The sequence below is a fragment of the Haliotis cracherodii genome, unplaced genomic scaffold, assembly GCF_022045235.1.
Source record: "Haliotis cracherodii isolate W230 unplaced genomic scaffold, xgHalCrac1.p SCAF_3, whole genome shotgun sequence".
In the NCBI taxonomy this organism is placed as follows: Eukaryota; Metazoa; Mollusca; class Gastropoda; order Lepetellida; family Haliotidae; genus Haliotis; species Haliotis cracherodii.
Genome location: NW_027266286.1, coordinates 49686967 through 49710134, shown reverse-complemented (window position 1 = coordinate 49710134; position 23168 = coordinate 49686967). Strand labels below are relative to the sequence as shown.

The window sequence follows — 23168 nt, the reverse complement described above, 5'->3', positions numbered from 1 at the left end:
GCCCAGTCGTCTAAGGCGCCGCGATTCGCTGTGTAGATCGAGTTGCATCCCTTTGGCACGCCAGAAACCTATGATTGTGGGTTCAAATCCCAGTTCGCCCCGATTTTGTTTCTAGGTTTGTCAGCACCATACCCGTGCCCATGGGTTTCACCGAAGTGGTAAACGTCTGAGACCTGCATCACTTCGGGCTTTCCTCCCACATTAAGCTGACATGCCGTGATATAACTGGAATACTGTTAAAAGCGGCGATAAGCCCAACTCACTCACTCATCCAGGCTGACCTTTTCGCACGGTTTGCCCTGATTCTACTGAGGTTCATAACCTCACAACGTGATAGTTAATGTACAAAGATTAGGGAGAATTAATTCCCTTATTAAATCTAAGTTTATGAACAGAGTAACGTTTGATATTTCTCGGATATTCTCACAAGTTTTACATTTGCACCTCTTCTCAGATTGTCATATCTCTCCAACTTTTGAATACGATCGTGTTGCAATTGCGTTCATTTGCGTAGCCAAGCTGCATCTGTGGAGAACAATTCCCGTCCAAATTACGACGTCATCAAGTTGCTAGTGCATGTTCGAATCTCCGGAAATGACTTCAAGATAGAACAATGTTTTATCGTGAAATAAACCATGCTTTGTTCCACATTGTTCTTTGCGATCTAATGATCGAGTGAGTGAGTGAGTGAGTATGCTTTTACGCCGCTTTAAGCAATATTCCAGCAACATCACGGCGGGGGCTACCAGAAATGGGCTTCACATATTGTACCCATGTCGGAAATCGAACCCGAGTCTTCAGCGTGACGAGCGAACGCTTTAACCACTGGGCTACCCGACCGCCCCCGCAGATCTAATATGTGCTGTATGAGCTGTATACTTACCAATGGTAAATAGAAGCAACACAAAACTTACCATATTGATAAGACATCTCTGCACAAGGTGTAGTCTATTTTCGATATAAAAGCATGACTAATTCACAAAAGTAAACATTGCGAAATTTCTTAAACTTGCAATGTCACTTCATAAACAGAGAGATGTTTGTCAATTGGTACGATGCGTGTACATCTACTGAATGTTCTGTGTGATAAACCCATATACAATTGCAGTGATCGTTCACACTGTAGGGATCACGAAAATAAAGACCCACTTTCGGCCAAATCGAGAATAATGCAAAGCTCTATACCAGTGGAAGCCCGTCGCTCTCCCGGTTATATAACTGCCTACACTTATCTTGCTTACACAGTAAATAGGACACACGTCCCTGGATGTGTTAGGCGCATTTCGCTCTTTTACTCGTCACATCAACATGGAGATCTTGGGGCTGGTGGATGTCCCGTTGTATGTCCTTCTGGCCGTGACGGCGGTTGTGCTCACCTATATGTAAGTAGAAACTCTTTTTGCAATCCTAAAACCCAATTCACTGTTTTGTTATAAAAGAAGAGTCCTTTAGTTGACAAACAGAAAGGTACGTGCAGGTTCTGTGGAGCGCAGTAGCGAAACCCTGTGGTAATAGAATTCAACTTGGCTCCCCGTCCAATTATCTGTGATGGGCCTCTTCCTGTAACTTGCTGTGATCGACACCTCTTCTGGAGTTTGCGGTGATGATGGGCTCTTTTGGACATTTTACATACATGTATAACGCCTTTTGTGAAACACTAATCTCATTGCAATAGCACACCTGGGAGATTGCATAGTATATATTGTATAAAGTATATATTAAGCTAAACATTTATTTTCTTGTGATAAAGTAATTTTCATAACCAAATGTTTTCTAAAATGAATCCATTTTGTAAGAGCATGCAAAATACATGACTAGATTACCCGACCAGATTACTAATAAGGGGTATTCAGGAGATGAACCCCCTGTATTTTGAAATTTGATGTAGTCCCACTGTAGAGTAGATAAATCTTTCTTTTAATTTGGAACCTAGCTCTTTTTCAAAACACAGTAGGTTTATCTCCATTCTACCAACGACAACGGTTTGAAAACGGTACTTTCTTGCAGCATGTAACACCACAGGTCCACAGTCTTAGAACATTCCGAAAAGTAGTCACAGGTAGTAATATATGTAACAATTATTACTAAAGTTCAAGATTAAAAACACCATAGTCTTAATTTGTTCCAAATAAGTGTTCAAACACATAGTTTTTCAAAAAGAAGTTGACAAAAAACACTCCAAACTTAGTCCAGAGACAGATGTTTGTTTTTACCACCCCGTTCTGCACTGATTGGACTGGCGATGTCTTTTCTTGGAATTATGCGAGAGAGGTCATTTCTTGGAAATCGAACATGCCATTTCTGTCGTAGGGGTGTCAGGTTGAACAAACAGGTCTTAAAATGCTAAACAAACATATTTCCACAACAAACTTTATGAATAAACATTCTATTATACATTTAACATGTGTAAGTGTTATTAGTTAGTTAGCAATTACCCCTAGTAAACAATAATACTATCAAAATAAATGCTGTTACTCACACCTCACAGCTGTGAGTGGCTGACAATCTTGTGTTAATATTCTCCGTAACTAGTTAAATGAAGCAAGATGATAACTCGGGTCTGTGGTGTGGTTCTACATTAACCTGTAGATTTTCTAGATCGAAGAAGATAGACACTGCATGTTGTTTGTTTATTATGGCATCCTTAACAAATGATTCCAATCGAACTAAATGGTCAATGGTACTGCGACTTTTACGAAATCCACATTGAATATTTGTGATTAAGTTATTGGATTCTAAGTACTAAGTTAATCTATTATTGACCATGCGTTCATGGTTTTGCAAGCGCAGCTAGTCAATGAAATGGGTCGATAATTGGAAGGATTAGTATGATCACGTCCAGGCTTAGGCATGGGAACAACAATAGCTTCACATCATGAAGAAGGAAATTCTCCTGACGTCCAGATTTTATCAAATATTATCAAAAGGGTTTCCAAACAGGATTGCGGTAAATATTTCAAGAGCTGATAATGTATATTATCAGACCTGCAGCAGTGTCACGAGCCTGCCCAAGTGCAATATGGAGCTCATGAATGGAAAAGACTACATTGTAATCTTCCCCGTTATCTGAATTAAAATGTAAAGGTTTCTTTTCCTGCAGCTTTTTGTATTTTTGAAATTGAGGGACATAATTAGACGAGGAAGAATGTTGAGCTAGAGTTTCACAAAGTTTATTTGCAATTTCTGATGTATCAGTTTATAATTGATCCCCATCTTTGAGATGGTGGATGCTTGATTTAGTACCCTTACTTTTATTTTCTGAATCATGTTCCATACCGTGGACATAGGCTTCCGTGAATTTATCTTGGATACTTAATTTTGTCAAGATTGACGATTGTTTTGTTTGAAAGTGCGCCCGGTTTTAGCATTTACAATTTTAACTTTATTGAGATTATGGACCATTGGATGGTGTTGGAAATATTGTTCAGCTTTTTTCCATGCCTTCCTAGCTTGTTTGCAACCATTGTTGAACCATGGTTTATGTATGTGAGGATTTGAGGAGGACTTCGGAATACGTTCATCAGCTATTTTATTAAGCTCATCAGAGAACATTTGTATACTTCAGGTTTTAGTTTTTTAGAACAAAATTTAGTAAAATTCCAACGTGAAGATAGAGGAATAACAGATTATAAAATGGTATGAAAATAATCACTTCCACAGAGGTCATCATGGACTGACCACTCAAATTCATTAAGTAAATTAGAATCTATAACTGGTCCAGACAAGAGTATGTTCCAGTTGCAGGATGTAAATATGTGTGATAACCATCATTAAAAATGCACAGATCGTTATTTCAGAAAAAAATCATCAAGTAATTTTCCTTTAGTATTGCGGTCAGCACTACCCCAAAGCGGGTTATGGCCATTCAAATCTCACAGGGCGTAGGGAGTTGGTCATATAGTGCCCGAAGATCAGACTGTCAGAAAAGGTACAATGGTGGTACATACAACGAACACGAAGTAAAAACAATATTTAACGTTATCTGTACTGCAACAGCCTGGAGAGGGGTATTGTGAGGAACAGGATTGTGAATGACGCCTTGCCTCACCATAACAGAAGATCCTCCAGTTGCTTTATCACCTGGAGGGGAAAAGCAATGGTAAAAATCATACTGTCGTAAATCAAAATTATCTGTGGTTTTGCGGAAGGTTTCTTGAAGACTAAATGCAGATGGTTTGAAATCTTGAATTAATAGCTGAAGGTCGTTAAAATTGTTCCGAAGTCCTGGGGGAAGCTGGGGGAAGGTCCTCTACTCTGTAACGGCAGCGATGGAGTAACCTCCATATCCAGAGGTTCAAAAGGGTTATGAACCTCCAGAGGAACATTCAATGGCAAAGACTCCTCAACATGTTTAAGGGCCCTTGCTTCTTTTTCACGTTGTTTTTTTTCACTTTTCGAAAGCAGTCTATTTGTTCTCAAGTCAGGTACAGTGTCCGGTGGATTGGCAGGTTCAGGCAAGATTACAGTTTCTTCCAGCGGTTCAGTTTGGGAAGCTGATGAAAATGAAGTGCTGGTGTCATCCGTATCAATTTGATACAATATTTTCTGAAGATTCAACACCCAGCTGTTTGACAACTATTACCAGCTTTGGTAGGAGAAGAGGAGAATGCAGCAGAATAAGTCAGAGAAGAGGTGGAAGTGGTTGATTCACTTGTTACCAATTTCTTTGCGTCTCTAAATGAAATATCATTGGTGTACTTTATTTTCAGAATTTTGGTTTGTGTTACAAAAGATGGACATGATTTTGAAGTGGACTTGTGATCACCCCTGCAGTTTGCACATTTGATGGTATTTGTGCAGTCAGTGCTATCATGAGTCTCACCACAGCGGTAGCAACCTTGGGTGTGATGACAGGATCTAGCTCCATATCCAAATTGTTGACATTTAAAACAACAGAATGGATTTGGTATATACACATCCACTCCGATGTTGAAATATCCAGCTTTTATTGACGATGAAAGCTTTGCGAGTTTGAACGTAAAAAGGTACGCGTTAGTTTTGATGATGTTGTCACCATCTTTCCTGTTGAACCGTTTGACTGATCAACTGCCAGTCAACATCAAAAGATTCCAGCCGTCAACCAACCGTGACCAAGGCTATTACATACCCCCGGCGTACCATCAACTCATCAAAGACCCCAATCAGCCATAATCCCGTTGTTTATATAACTGGCTTCATCCTTTGTTTATGTCACTGACTTCACCGATGATTGTCATCACTACTATTGTGTATACATGACAGGCTTCTCCACTCCAGTATAACAATATCTAAACATTACCTCCTACTTGTATATATACTTGCCAACCACTCTCTGTATACAGGGCAACACCCTCACTCATTCCCGCAGGCTACGGCGATGAAGACCCTCAAGCCTCCTACATGGAAACTCAACCCAGCACCCCACCTCCCCAAGCATGCAACTCAAAAAAAACGCAAACTAGACGCATCGGCATCACCTACCTCACACACCCTCTCACCCGCAGCCCTCATCACCACATGGGCCCTCTACTTTTTTTCGGCCACCCCCTCAGTACAACTAGCTCCAACACTGACCATAAATAAAATAGGCATGTGGCTAAGGCAACAAAAAATCAATTACCTAAACATCAAACGTAGTTTCAAAGGATATCAGATAATCTTCCCAAATCAAGAATCCTACATAGCAGCAACTAAAATTAAACAAATATTCCAATTCACCGTAAATAGCTCTAAACCTAACTGGCAAATATACACTAGGTGAGTTATTCGAGTGCACCCAAGGGAAACCGACGAGGACCTCGACATATACGCCAAAGAAGCTAACACTATCCAAACCCAACCACAAATAACTAGCCTCCGCAGGATTAAATCAAACAGAAACGGGAAAACCACCCCCACACCTATTGTAATAATAAACTTTAAAAAAACAGCTAAACACCCTGAAGCCCCCAAACATATCACTTTCGGCGCTAACCATAACTTAGAGGTCAAACCATACATCAAGCAAGTAAAGCAATGTTCTAATTGCCTACAATATAATCACACCGCTAACCAATGTACTTTCAAAAAAACTAAATGCAAAAACTGTGCTCAAACGGACTGCCCAGGCATATGCACACCCTGGTGCATCCACTGCAAATCCATAAAACACTCATCACTCTCGAACCAATGCCCCCACAGACTATCACTCACCCAACAGGCCAACAGACATATAGACATAAACACGGCCAAAATCCAAACCAAAAAACCCACACCGCAAGCATACAAACCACTACTACCAACACCACCCTCAAACAACAACACTCACGCACGCAAAACAGTATACCCAATCTCCGTATGGGACCAAAATCAGCGAGACGCATACATCGCAAATGAAACAAACACCCCACACATCCCACAAACTCACACTCTCACCCTCCCCGCCTCTCACCCTACAATTACCACATCTACACCCGCAAGCAAAACCCAACGCACAACGACCACCACACAACCAGCACCAACACAAGCCATCACAGCCACAAGGGCAACAACACTCCCAAACCTACAGGCAACCCCCGAACACCCAGTCAACAGGGAAACTACAGAAACCACTCAGACTCTCGCACCCAAACCCAGCATGCAACCCACCACCGAACAGATTGACCAAACTAAAGACAACTTAACCGAAGAGGACGAGTACACATCCTCAGAGGAAATAAACGAGCTTACCTTGTCAGCCCCAAAAACCAAAAGCTATAGAAAAAAACTCACCCAAAACGTAGCAAGCAAAAATCTAAACAACTTAGTCCTCCTACTAGCTTACGTGTTACAGCAGTCTAATCCAGAAGCCAGCTCCAAAGCCTTCTTTGGAGTAGCACATAAACTAAAACTCGTCACCACCTCTTTCGACCGTTTCAGCAGCAACCTTAATAACCTACTAAAGTAAGTACCTAAACCAAGCCTAAACCAAACATAAATCCACCCAGTTTCCCAATGGAAGGCCTAAACATTTTTCAATGGAATGCCAATGGCCTCGCCGGCCATGGTTCTGAACTCAAAGCTAAATTCAAAATAGATAAAGGTCCCCATGTAGCTTGTATTCAAGAAACCAAATTCTCACATAAAACTAAATTCAACCTACCAAATTATAACGCAGTGAGAACCGACAGGTCCAAAACCATTCCAGGCAGAACAGGAGGAGGTCTAATCATCTACGTTAGAGAGGATATTAACTACGAGGAAGTTAAAGTAAACACTCCTAATCTAGAAGCTAATGGAATCCAAGTCACCATCAATAACCAAAAAATAAAAATCATTAACATCTATCACTCAACACTAAAACCAATTAAAGATACAGACCTAGATGTCCTTTACCAATTAGGAAATAAATCAACCATCTTCCTAGGAGACTTAAATGCCCATCATCCTACCTGGGGCATTGCAGATAAACTAGACAACCATGGACAACTAATATCAGAGTGGATCGAAAAAAATGACCTAATACTATTAAACAATAACCAACCAACTAGATACGACAAAACCCACCACACCATGTCGGCTATCGACTTAACAATATGTACGCCAGACTTAGCACAAAGTCTGATGTGGGACGTCCACCCAGTACCTGTAGGCAGCGACCACTTTCCCATAAATATAACCCTAGGAAATATAAAAATACCAAATCAAACCCCTAAACAGGAACCTAAATTTCAGTACAAAAACGCCAACTGGGACCAATTCCAAGAATTATGCAACGAAGCTAATCTAAACGATTTAGAAACAACAGACCCCGAAACATTCTGTCAAAACCTAACTAACTTCATAATCAACGCAGCCAAATCCGCAATCCCCTTCAAATCATCCAACCCAGGAAAACCCACTGTCCCTTGGTGGAATGAGGAAATAGAGCTAACTAGACTAAAACGCAAATCAGCTTTCAACAGAGCTAAACGAGACCCCTCTCATCTCAAAACAGCTCATGAACTTAACCACCAAGTACAAAACCTAGTTAAAACTGCTAAAACCAAAAACTGGAAAAAATTCTGTGAGGAGCTAAATCACCACACCGACGCTAGGAAGGTGTGGCGCAAAATTCACGCCATCCGAGGCATCAAAAGGCACAAAAAAGCCCCAATATAAACAACTCAACTTACCCCACCCAAAAGGCCAACAACCTAGCCAAACACTTCTCTAAAGTTAGCAGCAACAGTAACTTCAGTAAGAAATTCCAAGATAAACTAAATAAAGAAACCAAATTCTCCAAAGAAAACAGACAAGACAACCTAGAAATAAATCAACCTTACACCATAGAAGAACTAAATCACGTACTAAACAATAGAAAAAAAGGAACAGCCCCTGGCCTAGACCTCACCTCTTACCAAATAATCAAACACTTACCTACCAAACTACTCCAAACTTTACTTAAACTATACAACCTAGTCTACCTAAACGGACAGGTCCCATCCTCATGGAAGGAAGCTCTAGTAATCCCAATACCTAAACCAAATAAACCAGCAGATCAGGCAAACTCCTATAGGCCCATCTCCTTAACCTCAAATCTCTGCAAAATAATGGAACTTATGACTAAAAATAGGCTACAGCACTACCTAGACCAAAACAACATCATAAATCCTGACCAAAGCGGCTTCACTCCTGGCCGATCAACTCTCGATAACCTTGCCCGACTAGAACAGGATATAAAAACAGGACAGCTAAACAAGCAATACACCATAGGCATATTCCTCGACTTCTCTAAAGCTTTCGATATGGTATGGCACCACGGACTAATACAAAAACTAAAAAAAATAGGACTAAAAGGTCAAATAATAAACTTCATCCAAGATTTCCTAAACAATCGCAAAATTACCGTGGGTATAGACCATACACTATCGGACCAGTGTCCCCTAGAAAATAGCACTCCCCAGGGCAGCATCCTCAGCCCAACCCTCTTCAATATAATGATAAATGATCTATTCGAGGGCTTATCCCCTAAACTAAACACTTCAAAATTCGCGGATGACGGAGCCCTATGGATCCGCACTAAAAGCATTAAAATGGCAGAAAACTTAATCCAAAAATCTCTAAATAAAATACAACAATGGGCAGACAAATAGGGCTTCTCCCTTAACTCAGATAAAACAACAGGAGTAGTATTCAAACATAAAAACATGAAACCTGCCTACCCAATCCTCCAGCTAAACAACCAAACAATCAAATTCCAAAAACAAACAAAATTCTTAGGACTTATTTTCGATCAACACCTCACCTGGGAGGCTCACGTCCAAAACCTAAAAACTAGATGCAGCAAAGACCTTAACACATTAAGATGTCTCACCGGCTCTAACTGGGGAGCCTCCAAAGATACCCTCCTCTCACTATATACAACACTAATTAGATCAAAACTAGACTACGGCTGTGCCATATACAATACCCTAAACAACTCTCTTTCTAAAAAACTTGACTCAATACAATATCAGGCTCTCAAACTAATTACACGCACCCAACATGGCACCTCCTACACCTCACTTCAGGCCCTTACAGGAGAAATGCCACTAAATCTACGCAGGGAACATCTAAGCCTTAATTTCTAGGCCGCGTCCCAAACAAACCCTCTCATCCCAAACCTAATTAACCAAAACATTAGCCCAAGAAACCAAGCTCTAGCTCTCAAACACCCCTTACTCACCCCAATATCCCAAAGAATAACTAACTACCTCAATGAACACCAAACTCAAAATCTTAAACAAAACTGCAAAAAATCAAATATCTTCACCCCTAAACTCAAAATACCCCAAATAGACACAACGCTAGCTAACCAAATAAATAAACAAACCGACCCAAACATAGCTAAAACCACCACACTTGCATACATACACGAAAATTGGCCAAATTGGTGTCACATATACACTGACGGATCTTCAGACCCGATCTCCAACCACAGAGGCTTCGGAGTCCATACCACACAACCAGTTATATCCACACAATCTTACCGACTCCCTAACAACCAATCTATATTCACGGCCGAACTTATGGGCATGGCCTCAGCCCTGCATAACCAACAATCTAAAAACAACAAAAAAATCCTAATTCTCACTGACTCCCTTAGTGGACTACAAGCCCTCCAAAACAAAAATACCAAAAAACGACCTAAATTAATAAACCAAATACTTAAAAGCTCCAACGACCTAACAAAAGCAGGCAAACAAATAACCTTCTTGTGGATCCCCGCCCACGTAGGAATTTACGGCAACGAAAGCGCCGATAAGCAGCTAAATTATCTCTCAAAATACCAGAAATAAGCCTAAACCTACCCATCTAAAAATCAGAAATTAAAAGTGTAAACAAACAAAAAATAACCAAAAAATGGCATAATCAATATCAAAACTCAAATAGCCAAATCAAAAAAGTGCTCAGAAAACCACTAGCCAAACCTAAAATCCTACACCCCTCTAAAAAAATTGACAGATTAATTACAAAACTCCAAACAGGACACACTAACCTAAATAACCACCTAAAACAACTTAAAAGACACACCACAGGCAACTGCCCACACTGCAAACAACCCGAAACCACAGAACACGCACTCATTCACTACACCCACTATCAAACACACAGAACCACACTACAAACCACCCTCAATCTAAATAAGGTTCCTACTCTAGATGAAATACTAAACCCTCAAAATAAACTAGAAAACTTCAAGGCCCTAGGCGTATTCCTAATCAAAACAGACCTAATTAAGCGCATCTAAAAATTAATTAATCTACCAATCCAAAATCCAATAAACATACAAACACCCACCTCACCCGGCTCCCTTAGTTCACTCCTCCACCCACCTCGGCATTTATTCCAAATTTAAAAATTTCAAAAAATCAATATAAGCAACCCCTAAAAGCCCCCTCTTGGGTTGCACACACCACTTTCACCCTTCTCGGAATACACTAAATGGTCCGGCCAGGCCCGTGTGCGAAATACGCTGTAGTCGGAAAGCGCACGTTAAATCTTCTATATCAGTCAGTCAGTCTCTGTATATCACTTGCTTGATAATGGTGTTAGAACCTACACTGAAACGTCGCTGTAATAAAAAAGTTGTTCGTCCATAAATTCTTATCCTTACTTAGTACTCCAACTTCTAAATGCCTATCAAAGAAACATGTCATGAATGACGGTTTTCAAACATTTTTTTTATAAAGTTATATTTTACTTTCATTGTCGGTTGTTTCAATGAGGAAATAGCTTTAATTGTTCCGATTCCGGTCACCATAGAACAATTCCCTATCTGTTTCATAAACATTTCATATGTATGCAAAAGATATGCCGTTAAATCTTTTAATGTCATCATCATCAGGGTTGCGGCCTAGAACACCAAAAACATCCAATATCAATCTACCGTATTTCCTCTATTTGACGCTACGCCGTCTATTAATTTGGCGAGAGCCGTTGACTCATCCAGATCAGCGTGTATTAGAGACCTGGCCTCTCGTGACGTGATGAGGCTGGGATGTTCCTCAAAGTGGCTTGAACTCTCTTCATGGATGACAGTCTAGCAACTGTCAAACGCTGTGAAATTTCCCTAACTCGACCTTCTTTTACTCGATACATTGTGTAAGACAATTAGATGGCACGGTGCCGACAGAATACTTGTTTGTCAAAATAGCCTCTCCCCTTGTCTCAAACAATGGATAACTCGATATATTATCGATGTTCCCTAGGACTTCGAGTTGACAGTGTAATATTCCTTTTAAGTTTCGTGACCATTTCATATTCGGCAGCGTGGGCCTGGAGTTATATCGAAAAAAATATATTGTGTCAGATAATGTTAAGCTCTGACCTTCCCTTAGGTGACACTTCGCGGATTACAGATTCATCAGTGTGTATACCAGTAGTGCCACACAGTACCAAAGAAATCAGGTCATTAAACTTTGTATCTGCATCAACCCTGTGCTAATTGTTATATTGTGTTTTACAGATTTGGAACATGGAACCACAATTACTTCAAGAAGCGGGGTATTCGAGGGCCAGCACCATACCCTTTTGTTGGGAACAGCACTGACGCTGTAGGTTTCATGATACGTATTTAAACCACTTATCCCGGAAGTCTCCATTGTTATACCAGAGAGAGTGGAACTTCTATATTCAGGGTTTGAAAATAGCGTTGATGTCTTTCCTTTTATGTCGGACAATATTCCAGCAGTTCGAGCCATACGTGTCTACAGTCTAGCATGCTCTTTTTAGCGGCATTCGGCTCTTTCATAAAAGTTGTATCATCAGGGTAACAACATTCAAGGCCTCGTAAAGCTCTTAAAATGTTTTATGATAGACATTTTGAGGATATTTCCACATTAATCATTAACCTAAAAATGTTTCCCTATTTTTTACTTATACCATGTGTTTCTTTAATATCGTTCATATTAACCTGGATGTAGTAGATGAGGTAAATGATGTTTGTGTAAAGGAAAATCATTATAATGTCAAAATAGTGACTTAATTTAATATTGCAGCAATTTTTATTAGCTTCATTTTTACAGGGTTTCATACTTGATTTATACGCCTGGAGCCAGCAATATGGAAGTATATATGGGTATGTTCAAATATAAGTATATAGTGAGTTAGTGAGTTGGGTTTAACGCCGCTTTTAAAACTATTCCAGTTATATCACGGCGTGTCAGCTTTATATGGGAGGAAAGCCTGAAGTGATGCAGGTCTCAGACGTTTACCACTTCAGTGAAACCCACGAGCACGGGTAGGGTGCTGACAAACCTAGAAACATAATCGGGGCGAACCGGAATTCGCGGCGCTTTAGACGACTGGGCCACCCGTGCCCCCTATAAGTATATAACATACATGCAACGTTGGTAATAGTTACCAATACTTTTGTTTGTTTGTTGTTTAACGCTGTCCTCAGCAATATTCAAGCAATATCATGGCATTCTGAAAATAATTGATTCTGGACCAGGCAGTCTAGTGATTCGGATCATGAACATCGATCTACGCTATGGGATGCGATGACATGCATCCACCAAATCAACGAACCTGATTATCCTTTCTCGTTATTCGCTTCTTACTACAAAACTGGGTTGTTGAAGAACCATGCCAGCCCGGTTCTTCATGGGTGTTACCAATACCTCAAGGATATATAGAGAATCTCATTTTCGTTTCTTTTGATATCAAACATATCATCACGATTTGAGTAAAGTGGAAAATCTCCGAGGCTTGCCCCGATTTTATTTATAATCCAACAGCATTCTTCCAACATTTTCACTTTGTAGAAAATAATGAGCAGTGTCTTAAGTGTAAAAAAGTACTGCTAACAGTTTCGGTAGCAGAGCCATTAGTGATGGTCTGAAAAGCATTGTGATGCAATTTCATTGCAGCGAATTCTGCATTCAGCTTGATCTCATCCAAGATCTCATCCATGATATCTCCTATGGGAGCCAGTTTTGGATGATAAATATACGATTATGAAGGATATGAAGTGAAATCTGAAAATGCTAATGGATAAATGAAGTTTACTGGCATTTAAAAAATGTACTACTGTAGTGAACTTTGTTGGAAACAGTTTTCGGTGTGGCGTTATTCTTAGTATGTAACCAGAGCAAGTACATGCCAACATTTTTGTAAAATATATTGTTTGAATTCACACTTTTTTTATCTAATTGTGTTTGATGTCTCTGTTCTGTAGGATCTTCGTGGGAAGAAAACCCGCCTTGGTTATCACCGACCTTGAAATTCTGAAAGAGGTTCTCGTCAAGCATTTTGACAATTTTAGAAACCGGATGGTAAGCAATGTGTTGTTTAATTAGTTATGTTGAAGCTCCATGGAAAGCAATGGTGTCACTGATGTGATAACATTAACTTAACACTGAACATATCAGAACGTATAAAATGTTGTCATTACCATGATTAACTAAGGCCCATTCACATGGACAAAATCTACTCATGTAAGCAAATTTAATCATGGAGTATATTTACTCATGTAAGCAAAAGTATATTTACATTGCGTTCACATGAAGTTTATGCAAGGCAGAAGTAAACATCATTTCATAAATAAATTGTGGACTTTTATCACTGTGTCGCTGTTGAAGATAGTCAACCAGAGGCGAAAGAGAAACTTTCCATACTTTCTTAGTATGGGATTAGTCTTAGGAGTATGCCAGGAAAGAGAACTGTGGAAGAGAGAACGTTCTCAACACTGGCGGAACAATGTCGTCAAACGATCATTTGATGATAAACTGTGGATCGATAACTTTCGCATGACACGCGAAACATTTTATGAACATGTTATGTTCTTTGCAAGGAACTACAGCCGTATTTTCCTGATTATCAGTATCTTGGATTAAATATGCTTAAGTAAGCAAATAGAGAATCTGTTCACATGACCAGAAATACTCCACAAGCATTTATACTTATGAGTAAATATACTTTTACTAGACCTCATCAGGTGTAGCAAATATACTTTTACTCATGTCTCTTTACTCCTTGAATATATTTACTCACGTAAGCAAATGCGTTCACATGCCACCATAAGTAAATTTACTTATGTAAGTATATATACTCACGTAAGTAAAAGTGTCCATGTGAATGGGGATTAAGGCAAGAACTTAGTTGATGGTCATGGCAAGTGCATTGTTTATTTTTTGTTCATTGTTTAATGTCTCACTCATCATCATCCCAGTTCTATGCCTGTAAATAATCGAGTCCGGAGTAGCGATTAAACAACATGAGCATCGATGTGCGCAACTGGGATACTATGAAATCCATAACCATGTCCGAGAGCCTGACCACCCGATCCCGTTAGTCGCCTCACACGACAAACATGGGTTCCTGAAGAGTATTTCTAACCCGAAATTGTCAAGGGACCATGGCAACTGCTATTAACCACTATAAATGGACTTTGGGTTCGACAGCAAGGATTGTGTAGCTAGTGTGATCACACACAATAAAAATCACCTTTTTTATGTTTATCGCCGCGTTCTGTCTGTTCAGCTGTTTCTGTCCTGTTCTGTTTTCAGAACATTCCATTGCCCTACCCGTTAAGTTTAGCGTTGTTCGTATTGGAGGATGATGCCTGGAAGAGAGTGAGAAATACCATGACCCCCACCTTCACTGGCGTCAAACTGAGGCGGGTGAGTGCGCTCATCGTTTCTGTAGTGAGGAGTGAGTGAGTGTATTTCAATTTCATAAATTCATAATCATTTTTGAATAAACAAACAAAACACACACCAAAAAACTTATATCAAGGAACAACCACAGTGTATACAATCAAACCTTTGGTCTTCGAACTTTATATGTGACATTTGGTGAGATTATTTCACTTACGCAGCCACGTGCATGCACGCGTGTTTGTGGCTGCTTGTACAAGTGCGGATGTGTGCTGGTTTGATGATGCCATGCCGTAGATGAACATAGATACTTCGCTCAGACATATTAATGGCTCCGAGCTGGTCAATACTTGTTGCCAGGTAGGGTAACAACAATCTAATACCACCTTTTCGTATGACGCGTGCAGACCAAGGCCCACTAGGCCAAGGAGGCATTTGGGGATGAGTATTAGTACATTTTTTGACAGCGTGTATGGCTGCTTAATATGTATAGCAGAAATTAGGTTTCTCTTCTGTACATAGATGTGCGTAGCCATCAGCGATTGTACAAGGACCCTTACCAGGAACTTCTCTAAAGTCATGGGGAAAAACGATGGTGTGAATATGAAAGCGTGAGTACTTTCTTTGCATTGAGGTGTTTCTTGTTCTTACTTTACCTTAATATCTTTCTGGTGGCACACGGATTAATCATGTGGAATTTTTTTTTTTTTTGTGTGTGTGTGTGTGTGTGTGTGTGTGTGTGTGTGTGTGTGTGGGAAAGGTTGGGGTTGGGAAAATATTTTAGTTCTTCGTGGTGTGGAATATAGATATAATACAAAAGTCTAAAGATGAGCTGTATAGTTTGCTCTATTTTTATATATTTTGACGTCGGAGAGCACTCTAACATAGTATGACGTCAACAATCTAACATTTTGTGAGTGAGTGAGTTTGGTTTAACCCCGCTTTTAGCAAGATACCAGCAATATCACGACGAGGGACACCAGAAATGGGCTTCACACATTGTACCCATGTCGGGATTCGAACCCAGGTCTTCGGCTCGACGAGCGTGCGCTTTAACCACTAGGCTACCCGATCGTCACATTAACATTTTGTGACGTCACAGTAATTATTATTATTTGTTTGCAAATATTTAAGATATTTTCAGTGTTGAATCCTCAAGCGGATCAAGGACAAGACGAACCCGACCACCACATTACAGATATAAAATTCGAATAAAACAGGACCGTTTGCATATACCACCGTATACCCATCGTCGCTCGGAGCTCATGATGTTGACCACTCGATTAATAATATCCCTTAGTGTTTGTTGTTTGTCACCACACTCAGACATATTCCAGCTGTATGAAGGTGATCCATTATTAACCGAATCTGAACCAGACAAACCAGTGATTGATATAATGAGCAATGATCCACACTATTGACACACGATGATCAATTGTCACAAACACGCACCCGTTCCGTAAAGCTTCTAACGAAAGGAATAGGTTGCTGGGAACGAATTCTAACCCGGAATCTCCACCTTTCATTTTCTGTATTTGAAGTGTGCTAAAATATTTAGGTGTATACAATTCTGCGAAGACATAAACACCTGTATGAGTGTCCCAATTATGAAACTATAATGGTCAAAATTTGATATAGCGTTGGAATGACAAACTGGAAAGAAAAAACACACCACCTTATTGTTTAGTGAGTGAGTGAGTATGGTGTTACGACACTTTTAGCAACATTCCAGCAATATCACGGCGGGGGGCCCCAGAAATGTACACATTGTACCCACGTCGGGAATCGAACCCGAGTCATCGACGTGACGAGCGAACGCTTTAACCGCTAGGCTACCCGACCGCCTCCTTATTGTTTAAATTACATTAATATTTTAAAATAATCTCGTTTTAGATACTTTGGAGCTTACTCAATGGACGTGATTGCACAAACTGCTTTTGGAATTAAGGTCGATTCTCAAAATGATTTCAACAACCCCTTTGTCGGTCACGCTAAGATGCTGTTCCAACCAACAAAACTGAGACTAGCATGCGCAGCATTTACAAGTGAGTTAGAAAGAAACTGACTTAATCAAGCCTGCTAAAGTGACTTCTCTTCATGATATGACCCCTACAGTCATTTTATATAAGTGCATATATTTGTTTTGTTTTTTAAAGTTTCAAATGGACGATCGTTTGTGTTTGTAGATGCCGTTCCAGTTCTTGAACAAGTCTTCGTGAATCTTGACTTGGGAATCTTTCCACGAAAAGTTATTACCTTCTTCGAAACGATCACCGCAGAACTGATGAACCAGCGGCGGCATGACAAAACACACCAGCAAGAGGTTTCATATCAACAATCACTTTTAGATGTTGTTGTTGTTGGTGGTGTGTGTGTGTGTGTGTGTGTGTGTGTGTGTGTGTGTGTTTTATCTGCGTATAGTTTGTGCGTTATGTGTGCCTGTATGTGTGTGATTTGTGTATCCCTGTGTGTGCAGCGTGTGTATGCGGTGTGTGTTTGTGTGTGTGCTGTGTGTCTGTATGTGCACTGTGATTGTATGTGTCTGTGTATAATGTGTGTGTCATTACGGGTGGTTTGTGCCTGTCTGTGTGTGATGTGTGTCTGTCGTGTGTGACGTGTGTATGTGATGCGTTTGTTGTGGTGTGTGAGGTCTGTCATTATGTGTGGTGTGTCTATCTGTGTGTCATTAGGGGGTGAGGTGTGTGAGTGAGGTGTGTGTTGTATGCGCATGTCATTAAGAGGTATAATGTGTGTGTCATTACGGGTGGTTCGTGCCTGTCTGTGTGTGATGTGTGTCTGTCGTGTGTGACGTGTGTATGTGATGCGTTTGTTGTGGTGTGTGAGGTCTGTCATTATGTGTGGTGTGTCTATCTGTGTGTCATTAGGGGGTGAGGTGTGTGAGTGAGGTGTGTGTTGTATGCGCATGTCATTACGAGGTGTTGTGTGTGGTGTATGGCGTGTGGCATGTGGCATGTGGCGTGTGTATTTTCTATTTCGTGTGACAAATAGCAAAAATCAGGGCTTTTTAAAATATTATGTATTTGTAGCCAAGAACAGACTTCCTGCAACTCATGATGGACGCTTCGGTAGAGGAGGGGGGCGGAAACAACAACGCCAATGGACAAACAGTCAAACATTCAGTCAGACGTGAGTGGGAAGTTTAGGGCAAAATAGGCCCCGTGTGTCACCTGGCTGATTGTCTGACATTGTCTGACAAACGGTGAGGATTTTCACACTCATACATTCAATTACTGTCCTGCCAAGCTGAGACATCTGTCAAGTCAGGTTTCTGTGCATTGTGCTAAAAGTCATCAGCCCATATACAAGTTATTTGAGGAAGAGAATTTATGGATGTCCACTTCTTTATTATGAGGAACACAGACATTGGTCTGATGAAATAGTAGGCATATACTCCGAAACGTTGTGTTCCTCATAATAAGGAAGTTGACATCCATAAATTCTCTTCCTTATGAGTATAACTTCTTAATGTCATTCAAAGACTTGATACAGTTATTTGTTCTCACTATATTTGACTTAATGTTACAGGGTATGTATTAGTTTGCAAGTAGCAAGGCGTGGTGCTAACTTTAATTCCCTAATAACCTGAAAACTGCTGACCGGGGTGAAAAGAGAATCCAGGTATCCCCTCCTCACTTTGGCTCTCTATATGGCGAGAACAACAAGAGGAGTGATCATGGTTATTGTATCCAACACATAAACATAACTAAATTACGCTACAATTCTGAAAATGAGTGACATTAGTTTTCACTTACAGATCTATCGACGGAAGAAATAGTGGCTCAGTGCATACTGTTCTTCATTGCTGGTTACGAAACAACCGGCACTACCCTTACCTTCATAGCCTACAACCTGGCCAAGTACCCGGATGTACAGGAGAAGGCGTACAATGAAATCAAAGAAATATTGGGAAATGTCAGTGTCAAATTGTTTAAGTTGCCTTTCGATTAGAAATGAAAAAAACTTCTCAGTCAGTTGACTGCTTTCGTTCTTGACGTTATAGCTCGTGGTCTGTGGGAAACTGATATAAACATTAACTGAGATACATTGTAAAATAGAAGTACACATATTTATTACAACTAGTTATATCTTATTGTGGTTCCAACGAATAGGATCTGATTCACAGTTCCTTCATGCTTCTGTGCTACTACTCCACACTCAAGCAACTCAATTGACATAAGCTGTCTTCTCCACAACGCCGCACTACCGTTCTGAATTTTATTGTCTCCAGGAGGAACCAAACTACGACAACATTGGGAAACTGAAGTATCTGGACAACATCATCACTGAGACACTCAGACTCTACCCACCTGCTATTGCGTAAGTTTAATAAAGTTTTAATATTGGTATATGAAGGCAAGATGCCTTGTTTATAGCATAAGGTGACTATAATGTAGAGCAACTTGTTACAGTGTGGGATTTCGGGGTAGAAAAGGGCCAAGCAACATACGCTGGTCGTAAGAGGCAACGAAATAGTTCGGGGGATCAGGCTTGGTGACTTTGTTGCTTGTGTGTCATCTTACAATTGCTGGTCAAAAGGTTCTAAAGGTTTGTCTAAAGGCTGGTCTAAGGTTTCGTCAAATTAAAAAAAGAGATTTGTAATGGGTCGTGAAACATGGGCTCCGTGTCAAAACCTCAATCCATGAAATGGCACCATTCCACTTCTCCGGCAGCATAGAAATGTAAGTCTTAAAGATCAGTGAAGAAAGTTATGGCCACTGAATTCTAGGTTGCAAAGGGTGTGATCTTTGTCGATTACTATGCTGATTTGCTTCATCGCCTTGGAGATTCTCTCAAAGAAAAGCGGCGATGAATACTGACTGCTTCTCACATCTCTACTTGCAAAGGCTGCTGTGCGACTACGTGGGTTCGAAGAGAGCTTCCTCACCCTAATTACTCGCCAACGATGACCTCAAAGCTGCCGTGAATGGGTTTTCAGGGTGGCTTAAGAAAACATCTTCCTGACTGGATATGACAAGCTTCGATATGAGAAGTGTATTGAAAAGCAGGGAGATTATGTTGAAAAAAATAATTAAAAACACTTTCACAGTTGTTGGTTTTGTTTCTTAAGCTTAGAACGTTTTGACCAGCCCTCGTAGCCCAACTGCGCGGACCGTTGCTCACGATGTCACTCTCTTGATTGTCAAGACTCGATTATTTACAGATCGCCATCATGTAGCTGGAATATAGCTGAAAACGGCGATAACAACAAATAAAAAAACAACATACAATGGATGATTATATATGTGTATGTTGAAAGGGATGGCATTACAAATTATTGAATGTGAAGAACTCTTGTCATACATTTGAACTCACTCGAGCTGTAGATACACACATGAACAGTATCAAGATTAAATGTTTATGATGTGCTTAATGTGCTTTCCAAAACTTTCTCTCTATTTTAGGCTTAACCGAGTTGTTTCCGAGACCATTCAGATCAAGGGCCTGACACTTTCTAAGGGTCAAACTATCTTTATTCCTGTGATGGCTATACACAGAAACCCTCAGCTCTACAAGGATCCTGATTCATTCAAGCCAGAAAGGTACGGGTCGACCTCTTGATATTCTAGTTGTTGGTTATTTAAGAAAATACTGGTGGAAAATACCACCCAAGCCCTGAATATTAAACGGTCGGTCTTCATTCAACTTACTATACTCGGCACGGCTGGCTCAGTCGTCTAAGTTCACTGTGCTATAGTTGGGTCCATGGGAGCATTAGCGTACATGTCTTCTCAGCGTTAACCTGTCCATGATGGACTGAAATATATTTTAGTGATGTCAAAAAAATGTCTTTCAGGTATGAAGAACAAGCCAAAACTATTTCCTTCCAAGCATTCGGATTTGGCCCCAGGATCTGTATTGGGATGCGGCTGGCGCTGGTTGAGGTTAAAGTAGCATTGGTTAATGTGCTGAGGACTGTGAAGTTTGAACGCATGCCCGACACACCGGTAGGATTCTTTTATAAACATTTGTCATCACTATATCTATCATCATCTTCCAATAAGGGGTTCACTATTTGAGAGGTGGATCTGGTTTCAGAAACAAATGATTAGTTCCTCGTTCCAAGAGATACATGGTATATTTTGAAGGAAATACAGCAAAAATATTCCCTTACATTTGGACGATGCAGAAAACAAAATTCATTTTTTCACAAATGAGTCAGAAGTGAAATTCATCACTTCACTTCCATGTTGTCATCCAAACGTCCTCGTTGTCATACAACGTCTGGGTTATCATACAACGTCTGGGTTACCATACAACGTCCGGGTTATCGTACAAAATGTATGACAACTTCCCTTTGGCGTAACATTTAACATGGGCCAGTTCACCATACAGATCACAGCTTTGAGAGCATGCAATTCCGTTTTCGTTTTCACAAAAGAGACAAAAAACATTCTACCAGTCACCTTTGTGTTGGAATAAGGATATACAGTTTGTGCCTCTAGGTACCATTCATGCTCCCATAGACAGCAGCGCACTCTTTCATACAGTTTACAATTGCATATGTCCTGCTTTTTTTCACAGGATGTGTTGACGTTTATTCGGAATCCAAACATTCTTCAAACCAAACAGGACATCACATTGAAATTGTCTCCAAGATGTTGAAGGCCGCGGACAAGTACCAACAGTTCACAGAATGTGTTGAAATATATTTACATGTTATTTACATATTAATACCAACAAAAACATTGAGAAGCAATGCCATAATATATATGACACAGTTTTGTGCGAAGCAGTTTCTTGGTGAGATGACAGATAGTATAGCAATGATAAAATATAGCTGTGAAAAGTATTTCAGAAATATTACCACTTTTCAACATGTAATGGTCAAAATCTCGAAGTGATGCAGCCCTCAGATGTGAATTGCGGTACCTAAGGCATCTTCCCGAGGCAGGTGAGTTAACTGACTTTGAAAGTCCATTTTCCACCCTTGCCTAACTAGGCTGCAATTATGGAGTTATATTTTGGCTGGACTAACGAGTCTATGCATAGTCCAATCAAAATCGCCTAATGAAATTGACATCCGGTTCGTCAACTGCAGATTTCGGTCGATTGTAGTATTTGCAAAGGCTGTGTACCTCCAATACAGTGTCAACAGATATTTTCCAAATGTTTTCATGTATCTAATCAAGGTGCTTACGTGATTGGATGCACTTCGCGAAAGGAAATAAGACCCTTAATAAATAAAACCCTCGATATTGATTATCGATCAGATCGTCTCGACTGGGCCCAACCATTTTGTTACAAGCAAGTGGAATCTGATTGGTCAATAGGAGGGACATAGAAAGGACATAACCCGTAATAGTCATTGGTAGCGCTCCGATCGAGCCCAGAATTTCCAGCCTTGTTCGGCAAGGACTTTTACAGTTAATTAACTCCCTTGCCTCGGGAAGATGGGCCTAAGGCAACTCGGCAACCCGTGACCCCATAATTGGTCAATGCGTGCTTTAAGTGTACACAAGTCAGATCCTTTTCTGGTTCCAAGAATATTTTTTTTATATCTCGTAATAATTTGTGAATAAATTTTGATAACATTTAAAGTAATATTGTGCAAGACCGTAAAGAATAGATTACGTTTTTCACAAATCAAGTATCAATATAGTTGTCAATATTCGTTAAGTAATTCATATAAACTGTTATTCATACAAAATTGCTTCTAATCAGTTTCTTTGTTCGCGTGCTTTTAGTGCTTTTCAAATGCTATGTATATGTCTGTATTAAAATACGCTGAATAAACTCAATTATGAACGCATGGTCACTTTTATGTTCATGACCTAAACAAATGCTATATAAATAAAATAACATTGTTGCAAGAAAGCAACCAATGATAATTCAAGTGCAGATACAGTGTTTTAGACAATGGGGATGCACTTAGAATGGAATGAAAATAACGAATATACGTTCGTCAGCAAAACATAAGTCAATTCATTGTTATTTTTGTTGGAAACACGTCACAAATTGTGTGGTTATATGATTTGACCTTTTTGGTGAAATGCATCCCTCAACCAATGAACGTCATTATCATTTGCATATTACATGCCAGACAGTTCTTCCTTCAAGTTTTGGAAGAAGTGGAAACCTGACGGTGCC

At 40.0% G+C, this 23168-nt stretch overlaps 1 protein-coding gene across 1 annotated transcript; it reads left to right on the top strand.

The window, feature by feature from the left end:
* Positions 1–1082: 1082 nt before the first annotated feature.
* LOC139473547 (cytochrome P450 3A29-like) lies at positions 1083–22831 on the top strand. Its single transcript, XM_071256191.1, has 14 exons — positions 1083–1382; positions 11927–12014; positions 12486–12538; positions 13640–13736; positions 14970–15083; positions 15582–15670; positions 16953–17104; positions 17246–17382; positions 18107–18206; positions 18835–18992; positions 19309–19397; positions 20483–20620; positions 20875–21025; positions 21603–22831. Exons 1-14 carry the CDS (start codon positions 1309–1311, stop codon positions 21681–21683), a joined length of 1521 nt encoding a protein of 506 aa, XP_071112292.1. The 5' UTR covers positions 1083–1308; the 3' UTR covers positions 21684–22831.
* Positions 22832–23168: the final 337 nt, after the last annotated feature.

What these genes read in the sequence shown, in the direction of transcription:
- LOC139473547 (XM_071256191.1), top strand. Translation starts at nt 1,309, where the DNA reads ATGGAGATCTTGGGGCTGGTGGATGTCCCGTTGTATGTCCTTCTGGCC. An exon ending in GATGGTGTGAATATGAAAGC is followed by an intron (nt 15,671 to 16,952) that starts GTGAGTACTTTC and finishes ATCTCGTTTTAG; the next exon opens with ATACTTTGGAGCTTACTCAA. An exon ending in CTCTACCCACCTGCTATTGC is followed by an intron (nt 19,398 to 20,482) that starts GTAAGTTTAATA and finishes TCTCTATTTTAG; the next exon opens with GCTTAACCGAGTTGTTTCCG.